Genomic DNA, 16,093 nt, shown 5'->3' on the forward strand with positions numbered 1-16,093 from the left:
AATAATGGATATATTATTTAAGATATAATTATACTTGATGGGTTTTTTAAGTGTTTACATTGATAATCACAAAACGTTTTAACTTGTTAGAAAATATTATTTTGAACATAACTTGATGTCATTTCAAAACAACATGTTTTCTGTAAATTATATTTTTACTATTTTCATCGTTATCGTTTTGTAAGCTGTTTTATTTTTTAATAACACCATACATTTTTAATTTCATTAAATTTTTATGTATCGCAATACTATAAAAAATATTTTACTTTGAAATATGAACGTATATCATTATTAAAAAAAGTATGACTTAAAAATTATAAAAATAAATTTTTATTTTGAAATTACATTTATTACAAAATAATGTAAAAGAAATAATTTCTAAAAAGCTATAATTTTTCAAAATAATCTATGTATTAATATATTATACATTTAAATGTATCACTCTGTACAAGGTAATATTATAATTATTATGAGATAATTCAGTTAGCCGTACAAATATTTGGATTTATTTAAATTTAGATTTAGAAATATCATAGTGTTAACTTTTTCAAGAATTTAGATAAAAGTTCTATAGAATACATATTTATCTTTATAAAATAATAGTTTTATATGTCGCATGGTATTTCAATACAATCAGATCAAAAGCTCAAGTATGTTTGTACGAAGATGTTCGACGACGTAACACAACAAATACCTATATATATATATATTACATTACTTTACATTTAAATATCCCATAACTATGATTTAATAATTAAATTTGAGACAGATGACACAGATGTAATTTTTAAACATTTGGATTTATATTTCGATTAATTTTATGTGTCAGTAAATGTATTTTAAGTAGGTTAAACGCAATTATTCCATGAAAACGATCATTACCTAACAACCGGTAATGGAAAATAATAAAATAAAGTAATACAATAGTAAGCACGCATAACCTATGGCCTTGTTCTTGTAGGTATAGCGACTTGCCAAATATAGACATAATATAATCTTTGAAAAGCTGTTTCGTTGACATTTTTTCTTTTATTTCAAAAAGTTTGCCTTGTACAACTCCTACGTGTCATTAATTTCTTTCTTTCGTGTGATACGCTATTGCCAGTTACCATATTATATGGATGTTATAGATAGGTATATTAGGTACCTAAATAATGTCAATTATCACATAATATATTATACCAGAGTGTTAGAATTGTTTAATATACATATTGTCAACATACCTAATGTAACTATTATTGTGTGAGTGCGAGTAGTATAATTTCTAATATAATAATAATTTAGATGGTCACAAATAAAAAAGTTATATGCACATGATTGTAAAATGATACTATGATAATAATAATTATTGTTGCATCAAGATTTTATTTTTTTACCAAACTAAAAAATGTTTTGAATATCTTTTCTATTTTTATAAAAAGGAATAAATACAATCATCTTGGTGTCTCAATAATACTCTAATACCTACCTATGACTCACAGGTAGATAAAGGGTGAATAAACGGAACTGATTTTAAGAGTGTCATCTGTGTAGTGCGGTTCTAAAACGGAAAACGTGTACGTTGTGTAGTGCGTTTACAACGAATTGGAAAATCGGTCGTCGCGTTGTCGCATCCATGTGACAGCAGGATGACAGCGGTTAAGTTATGTTCAGTGCGCTGACAGCGTTACCGGCTGCCACAACCCACATAATAATATATGTATGATGAAATGATGCCGTTTTTAGTAATTATTATTATTATTATTATTATTATTATTATTTTCAGCCGGATAGTACGACACCACACCATGATGCATTATCCGTTTAAAATTAACTACGGAGCTGGGTGGTTTATTGATGAAAAAATATAAAATTTAATGTATACGATATAAATTAAAAATGCTATTATTAGGTATCAATGAAAACCAAGTATTATTTTTTAAATAATATATTATATGTGATAGCTAAAATATTTACAAAAAGGCAGTATCTTTGTATTATATTTACATATACTTATATTGATTAGAATTAAAATATTCAAGTGGTTTCACAATTTATGTAATTCATAATAATATAACACGTTTTACTACCTAACTAATGAGTTCAAAACGATATTAAGGGTACTTATATATTAGCCATTATAATGTATTCTGTGTATAACTTATATTAAAAATATAAAATATGAAATAAAATGTTTTTCATATTTGTGTATGTTAGGTACTTATATAATATAATATGATAATATTTTATACAAAAAAAGATTTGATTGCATTAATACAAACGATAGCTGTATAATCGCTAAGACTCGAATATATTTATGGTAAAAAATAAATATTAAATTATATTAAATTGTTAACATAGTACTATAATTATTTTACGGTTTCTGACTCCCTCACACTATTATATATTATATATTATAATATACGTATATTTGATACTACTAACAAGATATACATTTTCAATTTTCACTCAATACTCCGGTTTGCATTGTTGTATACGCAATCTTCGGAGTCGTTTATGATAGTAATAATATTATTATTAAATTGTTGTGAGACGGGTTCACTCCACATGTTTATAATTTTAACCTATCTCATATTTTATAAATACTATAGTCTATAATACGACTATAGTATTAAAATATCTTATGTGTGTTTCACGCGATATGCACTGTGCTACGAAATTATTAAAGTAAGGTTCGAAGTAATATTAATTTCACGGCAATGTTCATAAAAAATGTTATTCTCGTAGAAAATATGGCTTGCGTGAAAATAGGCGTGTCAATGGATCTAAAAATATCTTTTAAATTGAGTTTAGAATAATATTTTCATTTAAAATATATATATTCTATATATATAAACGTGCAGTAAACGTTTTATTCGAAATTATATATGCAGATCTATGTAGGTAAGTATATAATTGAATTTGCGAAGACAGTATAGAAGAAAAAGGAAATGAGAACATTTCCCATTAATATTATTTAATATTGCTGCCCTACGTCAATGTTATATACAAATTACAAATGTGTAGTCTTCTCAAGAAATTATGAAAAAGAAAATTGTTTTATTTTTAATTATGGTTAAGCAGGTTTTGCTATTACAACATGTTATAACTATGTATAACTTATTGGTATATCTGCAACATTAAGTCTAACACGAAAAATATAAATATAATATACTTATTATAAGATACAACAACACCATAAGTATAGGCACTTATTACTTATATTATAATATACACATTAGTTATAGTTGGACGCGTTTCTTAAAACTATACAGTGTATAGTATATACAATTATATTATTATATAAATTGGTATATTCAAAAGTTTTATTTTATTTCATTAGTATTTATATTTCTATGGTAATAGAATGAATACCCTTTCCACCTAGTATAATATACCGGGCCTACAGAAAACGGTTGTCGCAAGTAATGTGTAATACGATACCCGTTTTGAATCGTAAAACAAACGCACAGAGACTTAACCACTTAAAACACTGAATACCGGCAAAATCATTTCCGACTGAATTGGCTTGAAAACCTATATCAAGCTATATACATTACACGCCCACGACAAAAAAAAACGTCTGGCTATATTAAACTACGTGCAATATATATTATTACTTACCTATTATACAAACGTGACGTTTGGTTTTATACAGATTATATTTTTACATTAAAATTCAAAATTCGTTTTAGTTAGATATAAGTTATACTTATAAGTATAGATCAAATTACATTAAAATCATTAAATCATAGCATAAATAAATTTTACTTATTTCTGATGACAACAAACTGATTTAAAACTTAGACATTTTATTTAAGTTGTAAAATATGATTTTCATTTTGAAATACGAGTAGTAAATTATTCTGACTAAATCTTTTCTGTTAGTCAAATATACATGGCAAGCAGAAGATGCCAAGACGTGTAATATAAACGGTATATAATAATTTACTTAATCGTATATGCTCGTTTTAAAGGAATCCACGAAAAAGTTAATTTTAAACCTTATAAAGTTTATCAAAATTTATACATCACATAATATTGGCGTATCATTATATTAAGATTTTTGTTTGAAACATGTAAATGCGATTGATATCGTATAATAAAATATGGGTTGATAATCTTGACATTTAATGCAACGATCCATAAATTCGGTACAAGTGTTCTTACTTAAAAAAAAAAAAAGGGACTATGTCTGTCTCACGGATTTGATTTATCTTTACCTCTCCTCCAGCTCCTGCTTTATCCAGGATTTTATAAAGAGAAACGTAATATACATATTATATGATATTCAGATATTATAATATTACAAAGTACAAAAAATAGAAACCGTAAACGTAGTAAAGTTATTTAATTAGGTAATTTTATATACTTAATGGCATAAAGTATGATTCTTTGCAAAAAAATTATTATCGTTTTTTTTTTTTGTTTAGTATGATATAATAATATGTATAAAAAGGTATATAAAAGAATAAACACTACTCAATGAAATAATAGAGTAAGGTAATAACTCAAAAGGCTAGAAATATTATCGTGAGAAATAAAAGTTACATACGAATTTAAAACCCAATCGCTAATTCGCTGTGACCCGTATTAACTGTTAATACAAAAAAAATAATATATAACAACTATAATATAGTTGGCTTTATATACACCATATTTTAATGATACGGAAAGTTAATAACTATATATTATAATAGTTGTATCACAATTTATTATTTAACAAAAACTAAATCAAGGATACATAAGGATGACAATCCTATACCCCTTATCAAACTACACCTCAATCCTACAGATGAAATAATCGCTATTATTAAATATGGTAATAACAAAACTACTACTAACTTACGCATTTCTTGTATAGGTAGCCGCTTACTAACGAAAATTAAAAAATTGTAAATTATTTTAAAAAAAATTCTAGAAAATATCACGTAATGTCTTTTTTAGTTTATGTTAAGCCAACAATTGCACAATTTCATAGATTGAGTCTATTAAAATAGATAACCCCAATAGAAGACCCCAATCAGATAACTAACAAAAAAGATATTTCTTTTTTTATTCATGTTTATTTGGTTTTATTGTAAATTTATAGTTTTGTAAAAACATTTGGTACCTATGTTGAAACGATTAATTAATTAAATAATATTTGGTCGTATATATATTAAACTAGTAAACTGAACTATTATTTGTGATATCAAATTAAAACATACGATAACACAAAAATTATGCTTTAATTTGGTTATTAGGTTACAAGTTTACAACATATATAAAAATATAATAATAGATATGTTATGTTATTATAATATATTATTATACAGTTTACTACTGTAATTAATGCTGTGAAAATTTAACAGAATAAATAATATGATTTATGTATATCTTTGTACGATCGTAATGATTTTAGTTCAATTTCTTCAATGTATTGAAAATTAATATAAAGTATTCGTAACATAGTATATGATTAACTTTATTCTTTTTACATAATATATTTTATACATTATATTTTCCTGTAGTTTGTCATTTGTGAACTTTTGTAGTTTTTGTTACAATTTAATTCGTTGTCGAATGTTATTTTAATTATGTGTAACAATGTAAAAGATGTTTTTTTTTTAATTTTATAATACGACTCCACTTGACAATACCCACATTTCAATGTGTACTAAAAAGTTAGGTAGAGGTATGACATATACATTTAAAATCTGTGTACAAAAATAATCCTAAGCAAAAAATAAAAAAATTAATGCTAAATAAAATATTCATACCGTATTATTTTTTTTTTGTAACTACGCTTAAAACTATACGAGTACTTCTCTATATTATAATATATAGCACGTATATATGTATGCCTACGCATATATCATATTATACTTAAATTCTTTTTTTGTGTTATTAAAATAATTATCAAAAGTACATTTATTGTATTTAAAAATTTAAATCTCGATAACGTTATAACGGGTCATCAGTTTGACGCACGTACAACATGGATAAAATCAGTGCTATTTGTGTATATAAATTAAAAGTCAAACAATTTGGCACCTCTATACCGCATGTACGTTTATACAATTATACATATATTATACGTATAGGTAGGTGCCTATATATAATATACGCTACGATGTAGGCACAGTAATCATAAATAACCTTGATGAATAAAAAAATAAATCAGTGTTGTATTATAGTTGTCATGAACCGTAATCATGGGATTAGGTCCTTGTTAACAAGATAATCTTGTAATACAGTAACGAATTCAACACTCGTTGATATCGATATTATCGGCTATTATTATACTTATATAGTAATTATTATTATGCGGTCTGTAGAGTGGAAAAAATTACTGTATCAATGTACGCACCCAAATACACTGCACAACCATATGCTCGGTTGTTCGGCGTTTGGATCGGCTCGTATAGTATACTATTATGATGTTTATTGACTTGTTCCACATAATTTAATATACAGTCATATATGCACCGTTCTCGAGTTTTAATATCGCCAATGCGATTTATTTACACGCGCAGTACAATTACTATCTCGTAAATCAATGTCCGTTATTTGATATAAAGCCGATGAGGTCTCATAAAATAATCTACGAAGGTAAGGAGTATTATATATTTTTATTAATGCGCAATACTACCGTGAATTACAGCAACGGATCATGACCGTTTTGACATAAATGAGGAAAAACGTCAGACGCGTATTATTATAAGCGTTATTCTATTATGCTGTCAAACAAATTATGTATACGGTCAACTTTCTGACATGACAAGTCACATTTAGAAATAGTATTGCGTTTAAAAAAGAATAATAATAATAATAACCATTAAAATATCCGTATAACATTAAAAGGCAATAATATTATATAGTCGACGCTTTTTGTTGCAAACAGTAATATTAAATTATAATACATCTATGTATGAATTAATAAAACAACTACCTACTCCCAGCGAGATCTCATTTTATGTCGTTTCTATATTGTTATACTCGTGGATAAAACGTCGTTAACGTTTTGATCGACGTCATTATATTTTATCATGTAATTTATCGATATATTTGATTCATTAGATTTCCCGTAAATATTAAATTATTATATATTATATACTAATAAAGTAATATACATGTCATATATTTATAATGTGTACCGTAATATTATACTTTAGTACATAAAGTCAAAAAGTTCAAACTCGGATTTTCTGGTTTTCCCACAATTGTAATATATATTATTACTCTGTGTAAAAAAATAAATATTTTCTGTATTGGTGTCACACGTACATCGTGGTGATTTTATTATTGTAGTTAAAATCACATTTTTATAGGTTTATAAAACGAGAAGACAATTTTACGACAAATAATAATTATATAAAATTATCATTATATATTACAATATAATATGTCTCTCTTTCTACCTACGCTCTTCGTACTGATGTTTTATAGTGTTTATTCAGACACGAACGTCGTCGTAAACTTCACGCGTGAGCGTTTTTCTGTATAAATATAATCCAATGATGTACCTATATTATATATTATTATCACAATATTAGACTCGTATTTCTGCGCTACAGTGATATTATATCATGATGCAATAATATGAATTATGAATTTTTGGCTTTGGCCTGATAACTGCAGTGCTGATATAAAAAAAATTCGTACGAATAAATATATGTATATATAGCACAACATGAGTCTGTTTAAATCTATTTACGCGCGACGATATGGCTTGATTCGGTTTCTGAACGCGTTAGTTACGACAATATTTCGATACATTATTATTTTTAATATATAATAATTTATAATTTATAAATACTATACTGGTATAGCACACTAAAGTAGGTAATCGAGAAGACGATTCATTATTTTGTTCTCATACGCGTGTAGTGCATAATATTATGATCGTTATTTGGTTTACTTTACACTGTCTACACCTTTCAATCGGTCGCATTTGTCACCAACACGACGAGCAGATACGTTCGGCGCGTGTTGCCTTCGGGGGATGCCAGCAGCCGGCGTAGACCTTGGAAATGTATATAATATTTTATATGACGGGGTTTGGCGCGAAACATATTCGAACCAGATCGGTTGTCGCCATAATATGCAGATGACCGGCGCGCGTATAATAATATCTCGTTTACCCGTCTCACATGTAAACCGGGAAAAAACCAACTTTACACCGGTGCGATTACGCGCGGCCCGAGATTTCAAGGTCCGTCGAACAGACGGCGACGAGTAGTACGCTATATACGTCTGGTAGTTGTGTTACCCGAACATGATATTATTATTATTATTATTATCGTTATAGGTATATATTATAACGTTTGTTTCGAAAAACGTCTACTTTTTCCCCGTGGAATATATAGGTATATAAATATATAGGTAGGTAGGTAGGTACACAATGTAATGTATAATAATAATAATAATAATACACGTGCTATTAAAAATGTTCGTATCCAACAAATCCCACGGTGAGTTAATTAAAAATTCAAAAAAAAAAAAAAAATAAATAATAAGAATATATAAATTACGCGCGCGCTGAGTAGGTAGGTATAAGTACTAATATATTATGATATGGGGGGGGGGTATATACGCAGGCGGGCGGGATCGTTATAATTATTATTACCGCTGTGATAGTTCATCGACTGCTGCCGCAGAACACGGCAGTATACTACAATATATAATATTATACCGTACACCTATTATAACAATGCGCGTAGGCATCCGTATGTATACGTATATAATAACATAGTGTATAGACATATAGTGTTCCCGTGTACTTCACTCGTGTGTGTATATATTATATGCGTATATGTGTGCATGTTGTATATTATGTGCGTGATTTGCGAACATCATATACAATAGCATTATATGTAAATATACCGACGACGACAAAGCGCCGCCGACGACTGTGAAAATATTTCCTCGGGATAATATTATAATGACGATGATAATTATAATTGCATTTATAACATCGTATGATGCGGCGCGCGAAAAACGACCGTCGCCGCTGCAGCTCTATAATAATATTATAACTTAATACATAATGTAAACGGGATTGTCCATCGCGTTTTCCCGTTTTCGAATTTAATTTCAAACTCGGGAAAACGGAAAATGACGGCGGCCCACTATGTGTACGGCATAGGTATTGCTAGCAACCAGACGGAATATCGACGCCGTGTATTACAATTCACCGGGTGATAATAATTTTACCATAATATTCATCTTCTACTTCATCCCGTTTTATAGGCCATGCATAGGCCCATTGCTCAAACAACTACATGCCTTCAACGGTCTCTCTCTCTCTCTCATTCCTCAGCCAGTTCTCCTTTCCAAGTTTTTTCAAGTCCTCGACCACTTTAAATCCTTCTATGTTTGTCTAAGATGTCATCTTGACGTTTCTCAATCAACCAAATTAAAAAAAGTAAATTTTCTTTTCGACCAAAACAGTAAAATACGATTGACAACGCTCATTTAGCATAAAGTTCTTTCCCAATATTTCCATATTTTATAATAATTTCTATCAAACGTTTATTAATGGAGCGCATTACACCTATTCGGTACTTATTCAAATAAATAGCAAAAAATAAATATAGAATGTATAAGAAGTTTGGTGAACCAGGAAAGTAGCTCAAAATGTTTTTTGGTCTACAATTTTTAAATTATGATGAAGTCGAAAATGCGATTTAAGAGTTTATGAGCTACGGTATAATAAAGTAAAAATAAAAACATGTTAGTTAATTTATTGAAATATTTAGAATATATATTGGTTAAAGTTATCCAAGAACTGGCTGTGGCATAAATCATTTTTATTATACGTTTTATTTACATGACTATTTCATATTATATAGGTACCTACATTTATTAGAATTTATTTTCCTATTATTGTTATTTTTATTATTTTTCGTCACACTTAAATTTTTAGTTTAGAAAATTCAAAACACTGAATTGTTCAATTACCTAATTAAATGATTCGTTTATATGTAGTTTTTGAGTTTAATTGTGACTACAACTACCATATGTGTGATAAAGAAAAACATCAGTATATTTTAATTTAGTAAATGTGATAGATACTGATCAAATAATTACTAACGAAAATTATATGTTACATAATTTGTATACAACTTGTATTTTTAATACATTCTATACGTATATACATACAGTAAGAATTAATTTTTTTGGTTGTCCGAAAAATAAAGGTACGATTTTGGTCAAAAACTATTATATCCATTTGTATTGTATGAAATCCTATTGCCGGCAAACATAGAATTAATTTATAATAATATAGGTATAACCCTCATAAATATCATTATATATTACTGATACAGTGATGTATCTTGTAATTTTTTTTTAATTAACCCCTCCCTCCCTTTTAACCACCTCTGTATTTACTACTGGTGTGACGACGGGATAAGTATATCGTAATCAACGCGGCACCGAGGTAGTAATTTTTCTTCAGTTTTCTATTAAACATTTTTTCCCCCTGGATCAGCCGGAGTAACGCGTGCCCAATATATTATTTTAATTGGCATTTGGCGCATACAACGAATACTACACTATATATAAGGTGCATGTATATATATATATATATATATACATTTTACGTATACGTCGGTAGCGCATTATACTTGAATTATGGCGGTAGAATAGTGCGCAAGTCGTCGCTTGTACACTGTATATAATATACAACAATAATATGACGTCTATGCGTGTGCACTGTATATTTACAAAACTCGACGTAGTGTACTTACGCGTAACGCTCTTATATATATATATGTATATACCTATCGCTCATTTAAGTGGGAACGAACATATTTATATATATACAAATATACAAAAACGTATTATTGTTATTATATCGTTACCAGACGGGGGTTTTTTTTTCGTGTGAAGTCTCTTTTGCACTCGTTGTGTGCGTCGATAACAGTGAGCATGGGTGTTTCACCCTATAACAAATGCATACGTATGCGAGGTACCTATACATAATAATGAATGCGACGCATATAATATAGGCGTTTCGTTTGGTGTACTTTTGGTTATCGCTAAGTGTAATTTGGTGGGCGAATGTCCGTATTTTTGTCAATTCGTGCGCATTATATTCAACTTGGATACCAATAGGTATGACGCGCGTATATGAAAATATAATTAATTTTAATATTGTATAGGTCTACACACTCGGCAACGACACCGTTGCAATGAATTATATACCCCTTCGCGGTGAGCGTTCGAGAAGCTTTTGTTCGTGTAATTTTCTACATTATTCAATTACTGTATATTTTCCATATTATAGACACTCTACATAAAACATAAGCTAATCAATAACGCTGCACTGTATTGTTGTTGTTGTTATTAATTTTTTTTTCAAACTATATTTTGTTTATTATTACCCATCAGATTTATGCGTTTTGCGATCGAATGAACTTATAATAATTAACGCCTTTCAAAGTCACTACTTTATTAATCGACAATGGTTTCCGTCATGCACGACGATTTGGAAATAATTAACAAAACGCGCGGATCTGCTTATATATGTTTTATAAATAGAAATAGAAATAAAAATAAACGTTGACCGTTTAATTTTCAACAAAAAATACTCGCTTTATAAAAAAATTACTATACATTTAAAACAATGTAAATAACATTTACCAAGGAAAAATACATATATAAAAATCGTAATTTACTCGAGTGTTCCATAAATTATAAAATATAATAGAATATATTATAGGACAAGTAACATATTAATGGAAATCATCCTTTGATTTTTTTTTTTTTTTTTTAATTATTATAAAACACAGATACAGCTAAATCGATATAATTTAGTATAGTGAGTAAATATAGGTTTTTATATACATTATACAATAATATTAAAATTCAACAAAATGTATTTGAACTTGTCATCATGTAGTAATACTATAATTTAAAATATATTATATTATTATGTACCTACTGTAACTATTTATTTTTTCTGTGTTATATAATATATTATACACGATATAGTGCATCGCGTGGATTATATTATTATACTTGGAATTTATGAGATCAAAAATATTAGATTCCTTCAATCAATTGCAAAATTACTTTTCCGCTGCTAACGTCAATTTCTCGTGTTTGTCACTATTTCGTGATTCGTCTATCATTAGAATGAAGGATTTCACAGTCGTTAAATTTAGTTTCGAGGCGTATATTTATGGAAAAAATATATCGATTCTAAATAATAATTTCACCAGAACCATCAAATTGTACCACTATCACCATCGTAATAATATTATCAACATCGTATGCGATATTATGATTAAAAATATCTAAAATGGCACACTGTAAATAACCAAAATTGATACTACTAATTGGTTAACAAAAGAAAATTAAAACTTTTTTCTTATTAATCCCTTGAGGAGATGTGTTTTCGACACCGTAAATCCGTACCAAAGATTTTTAAATTAGCTTTCTATAAACTTATTTAAATAGCAGGGAAATGTTTTTTTTTTTTTTTTTTTAATAATAATTCCTATTACTTACAATTAGTTTAACTTTATCTCTAGTAAAAAACTTAACATAGTTTATTTCATAGTTATTTATTTTTAAAAATAATAACTTTTTTTTAATAGAAATATTAATTTGTTATACAATTTACAATATACCGTTTTATTTTTTAACTTACATTTTATGAAGCTTTAAAATTTATAATCCGGAAAATAAAAAAAAAAAGATTTCTCAAATTAAAAATAAACACATTCTGCTAAAACCACTTAATTAATTCAATATAAATATTAGATTATTAAATAGAGACAGGTATAGATGCCTACGTACAATTATAATAAATTAAAATTTTTAACTAGTCAACAGCCATTAAATTCTTGAGTGCTATTTAATAGTAATAAAGTAATTTTGAAATACCTTTCGGAAAATCAAAATTAATCAATATAAATTTAAATTAGAAAAATATGGCTATACTTCGTATTTAAATTAGGGTTATTACTAAATAAGATATTCGTTTCTACTCTTGGACTATACATGAATGGTTAAATTCTTTATTGTATAACGCGTTTCGGAAACACGAACACTAAGTTTAAAAAGTGGAAAACCCATTTAAAAACTCGAAAATGTATGGTGATAACAATCTGAATCTTTTGTGTGCATCAGTTTTATTACATTATAGTAAAAAATTTAATTTATTAAAAATAAAATTTGATTTAAATTATTCTAGCTGCATTTTTTTTTATATTAATTTTGTATGACTATAACTGCAATACAATCTGCTTAAACTTGTGTACATAGTACATTTACACGTTATATATTTAAATTATAAACACTTAAACCATTAATGTAATTTATTTATATTTTATACTAAATATTAATTTTGCATTATCTCTTTTTTTTCTAGTATTTTTATTTAAGCTAGCTTAGCCTTATATAAATAAATTGTAAATATTATGTACAACTGTACAAGTGTACTTAATAGTATCTACTGCTAAAGTTGTTTAAAGATTCAATATAAAATATTTATAAATATTGATATGAAATGAAACCAAAGACAGCTTATCTAACAGTATATCTGGTATTTTTCAAATGAAATCTTATTATGATGTATGTTTGATTGACAGCTAATAGGTATAAACAATTTTTTATAAAAAAATAGATTCTAACTAAAAAAAAAAACTAAAAATTCACATTAATTTAATACACATATAGGTAGTCATATACATTATACACCAATCTTGTTAGCTTATTTTCTGTATGAATATTAAAATTTAAAAGTAATAAGTTAGAAATATTTTGTGACACATACTGTATTGGTTATTGTAATAATATTATATCACATGTAGAGTTAAGTTAACCAGTTTCTTAAATTTCTACAAGTTGTCAGCCAGCTTCTGTTTATTTGATAATATGTATCTACCTACACTATACATGCGACGTATTTCATAATTTAAAATTTAAAATATATATATATATATTTATCTAAAATAATATTTTTTTCAAATTTATTGATTGTATTTTATTTTTTATAATTGAATGATTACAGCCACCATATAAAATTAAAAAAAAATTGATTACAATCTACGCATATATATATTTACTAAAATAAATCTAAATTTTTGATAATATTATGATTTATGAATTATGAATTATGATTTAATAATATTAAAAGAAATGTTTACAAATAAATACAATTCAATACTATACCTACATTATATCTTATTTAATCAAAAATTCAAAACAAATTTAAAATGAATTATCTATTGCATTATGTCTTAGTAACATTTTATTTAAATGTATGAATTTAAGAACCTTGTCTGTGTAATACTAAACTAAACTTTAAATATTTAGTTCTAAAAAAGCTTTTTTTTTAAATTATAAAATGTTTATTACACAATCTGTTAACACAAATATATCAAACAATAAGTGAATGCGATGATGTATATTAAAAAAGACATGATTCACAAAACGTAGGTCCCTTTCACTGGAGGGACTTCGATTCGATAAAAAAAAAAAAATAGCGATTTTTAAATAAAAATCTAAATGGTTCAGTTATGTTGATTTATTTATGTAGGAAGCTAAATAATTTACTCTACTATTATTTAGATAAAATCAATGATCGGGTTTGTATTGGTTTCAAAACAATTTTATTTGTTTCTTAATTGAATTGTTTTACATAGGTACATTAAGTGTTTATCCAATATTATTTGAATTAAAGCAAACCTTAAAATATACATGAATATAAACAAATTAGTATTTTTTAGTTAATATCATCAAATTTTTATGATGATAAAATTAAAACTATATCTTAATGTATTTGAAAATAATAAAGTAGATGTGATTAAATGGTGATAACTACACAATTAAAATTCAAGCATTCTTGAATACTGGTATGGTGAAATTTGTTAATTTCTTTAAAAATATATCAAAATATCTGTTTTTCGTAAATCTCTTCAATATTTAGTAATAATATTTAAGAATAGTAAAAAACCAATTTGTTGTTTATTCTGCTTCTGCATTTAAATAGATAAAATACGACTTTTTTTAAGATTAGATTGGTTTAAAATTTGGTTACTATTTTACTTTTAAAGGTTATAGTAGCTTTAGTATTATAAGTAAAAATAAATAAATGTATTTTGAAGATATTTCATGGATAATGAAAAAGATTATTTATATCCATAACATATTGATATCTAACGAAATATTTTAGTTAATTATTTCATTCTTATTAAATTAAAATTCTTACAATTTTTAAAAATATCATATATTAATTACATTTTGCAGAACCGTAACAATGTTCATTTGTGCTCCTAGCCATTTAACATATTTCCGCTCTTTTAAAAATTGTTTACCCCTCTCATCCTCCCCCCACGTACTTACACATATAAAGACGTTCGTTATTTTATCTTATTTTTATTAGCTATTATAACACTGCCAAACTGATTATAACTTTTTATAATAATTTAAAAAATAATTGTGCTTTTATACATTTGAAAATTTCACTTTTCGTGCTTTTTTAGTAGCAAATTCATCTATAACATTTTCAAGATTAATGTTTGAAGCCAATTCACGTTCAATTGATATAATACTCATACTCGTCAATTTTTCTTGTGACATTGTAGACCTTAGATAGTACTTAATCATTTTCAGTTTACTAAAACTTCTTTCACAAGTGTTTCCTTCATGGCTAATACAAAAAGACTAAATACTAAAATAGGAGTAGTTATCTACCACCCATAAATATGAATAAATTGATGAAGGCCTTTAAAATATAAAAATAAAACATTTAGAATCGTAATTTTGAATCAAACGTGCAGCTATGAGTTAACAATAATAATCGATTTTGAAAATCATTATGTTTATTATTTTGTAAACACTTGTAAATTGTAATATTTTTGTACACAATACGCCATAATAAAGTACTATATCGTAGCTATTCTAGTATAATTATTTTGCCCATATTATAAATAAAAGGTATGTTATTAATAATTGGTATAATATATGGTATATTTTATTCTGGATTTTGCGCCCTTTTTTTCGTTGCGCTCCAGACCTGGGCCAGTTTCGCCAAGCCCTAGCTACTAAATTTATTGTTTTTATTTTAATTTTAAAACTTTTAATTATTGTCTCGTAACTAGCGTATATTTGACTC

The 16,093-nt window shown here is 26.5% G+C and overlaps 1 protein-coding gene across 3 annotated transcripts in view; it reads left to right on the forward strand.

The window, feature by feature from the left end:
• LOC113553697 (ankyrin repeat and fibronectin type-III domain-containing protein 1) overlaps window positions 1–16,093 on the forward strand; it is a 142,337-nt gene that overhangs the window by 100,191 nt on the left and 26,053 nt on the right. The window contains exon 1 of one of the 3 annotated variants that reach the window (XM_026957176.1): window positions 6,434–6,573. The exons of the other annotated variants lie outside the window; for them this stretch is intronic. Within the exon in view, the coding sequence (XP_026812977.1) occupies window positions 6,546–6,573 (28 nt within the window). The 5' untranslated portion in view covers window positions 6,434–6,545. Of the gene's footprint in view, window positions 1–6,433; window positions 6,574–16,093 lie in introns of those variants that run through there. 3 annotated transcript variants of the gene reach the window in all.

The sequence above is a fragment of the Rhopalosiphum maidis genome, chromosome 2, assembly GCF_003676215.2.
Source record: "Rhopalosiphum maidis isolate BTI-1 chromosome 2, ASM367621v3, whole genome shotgun sequence".
NCBI classification, from domain to species: domain Eukaryota; kingdom Metazoa; phylum Arthropoda; class Insecta; order Hemiptera; family Aphididae; genus Rhopalosiphum; species Rhopalosiphum maidis.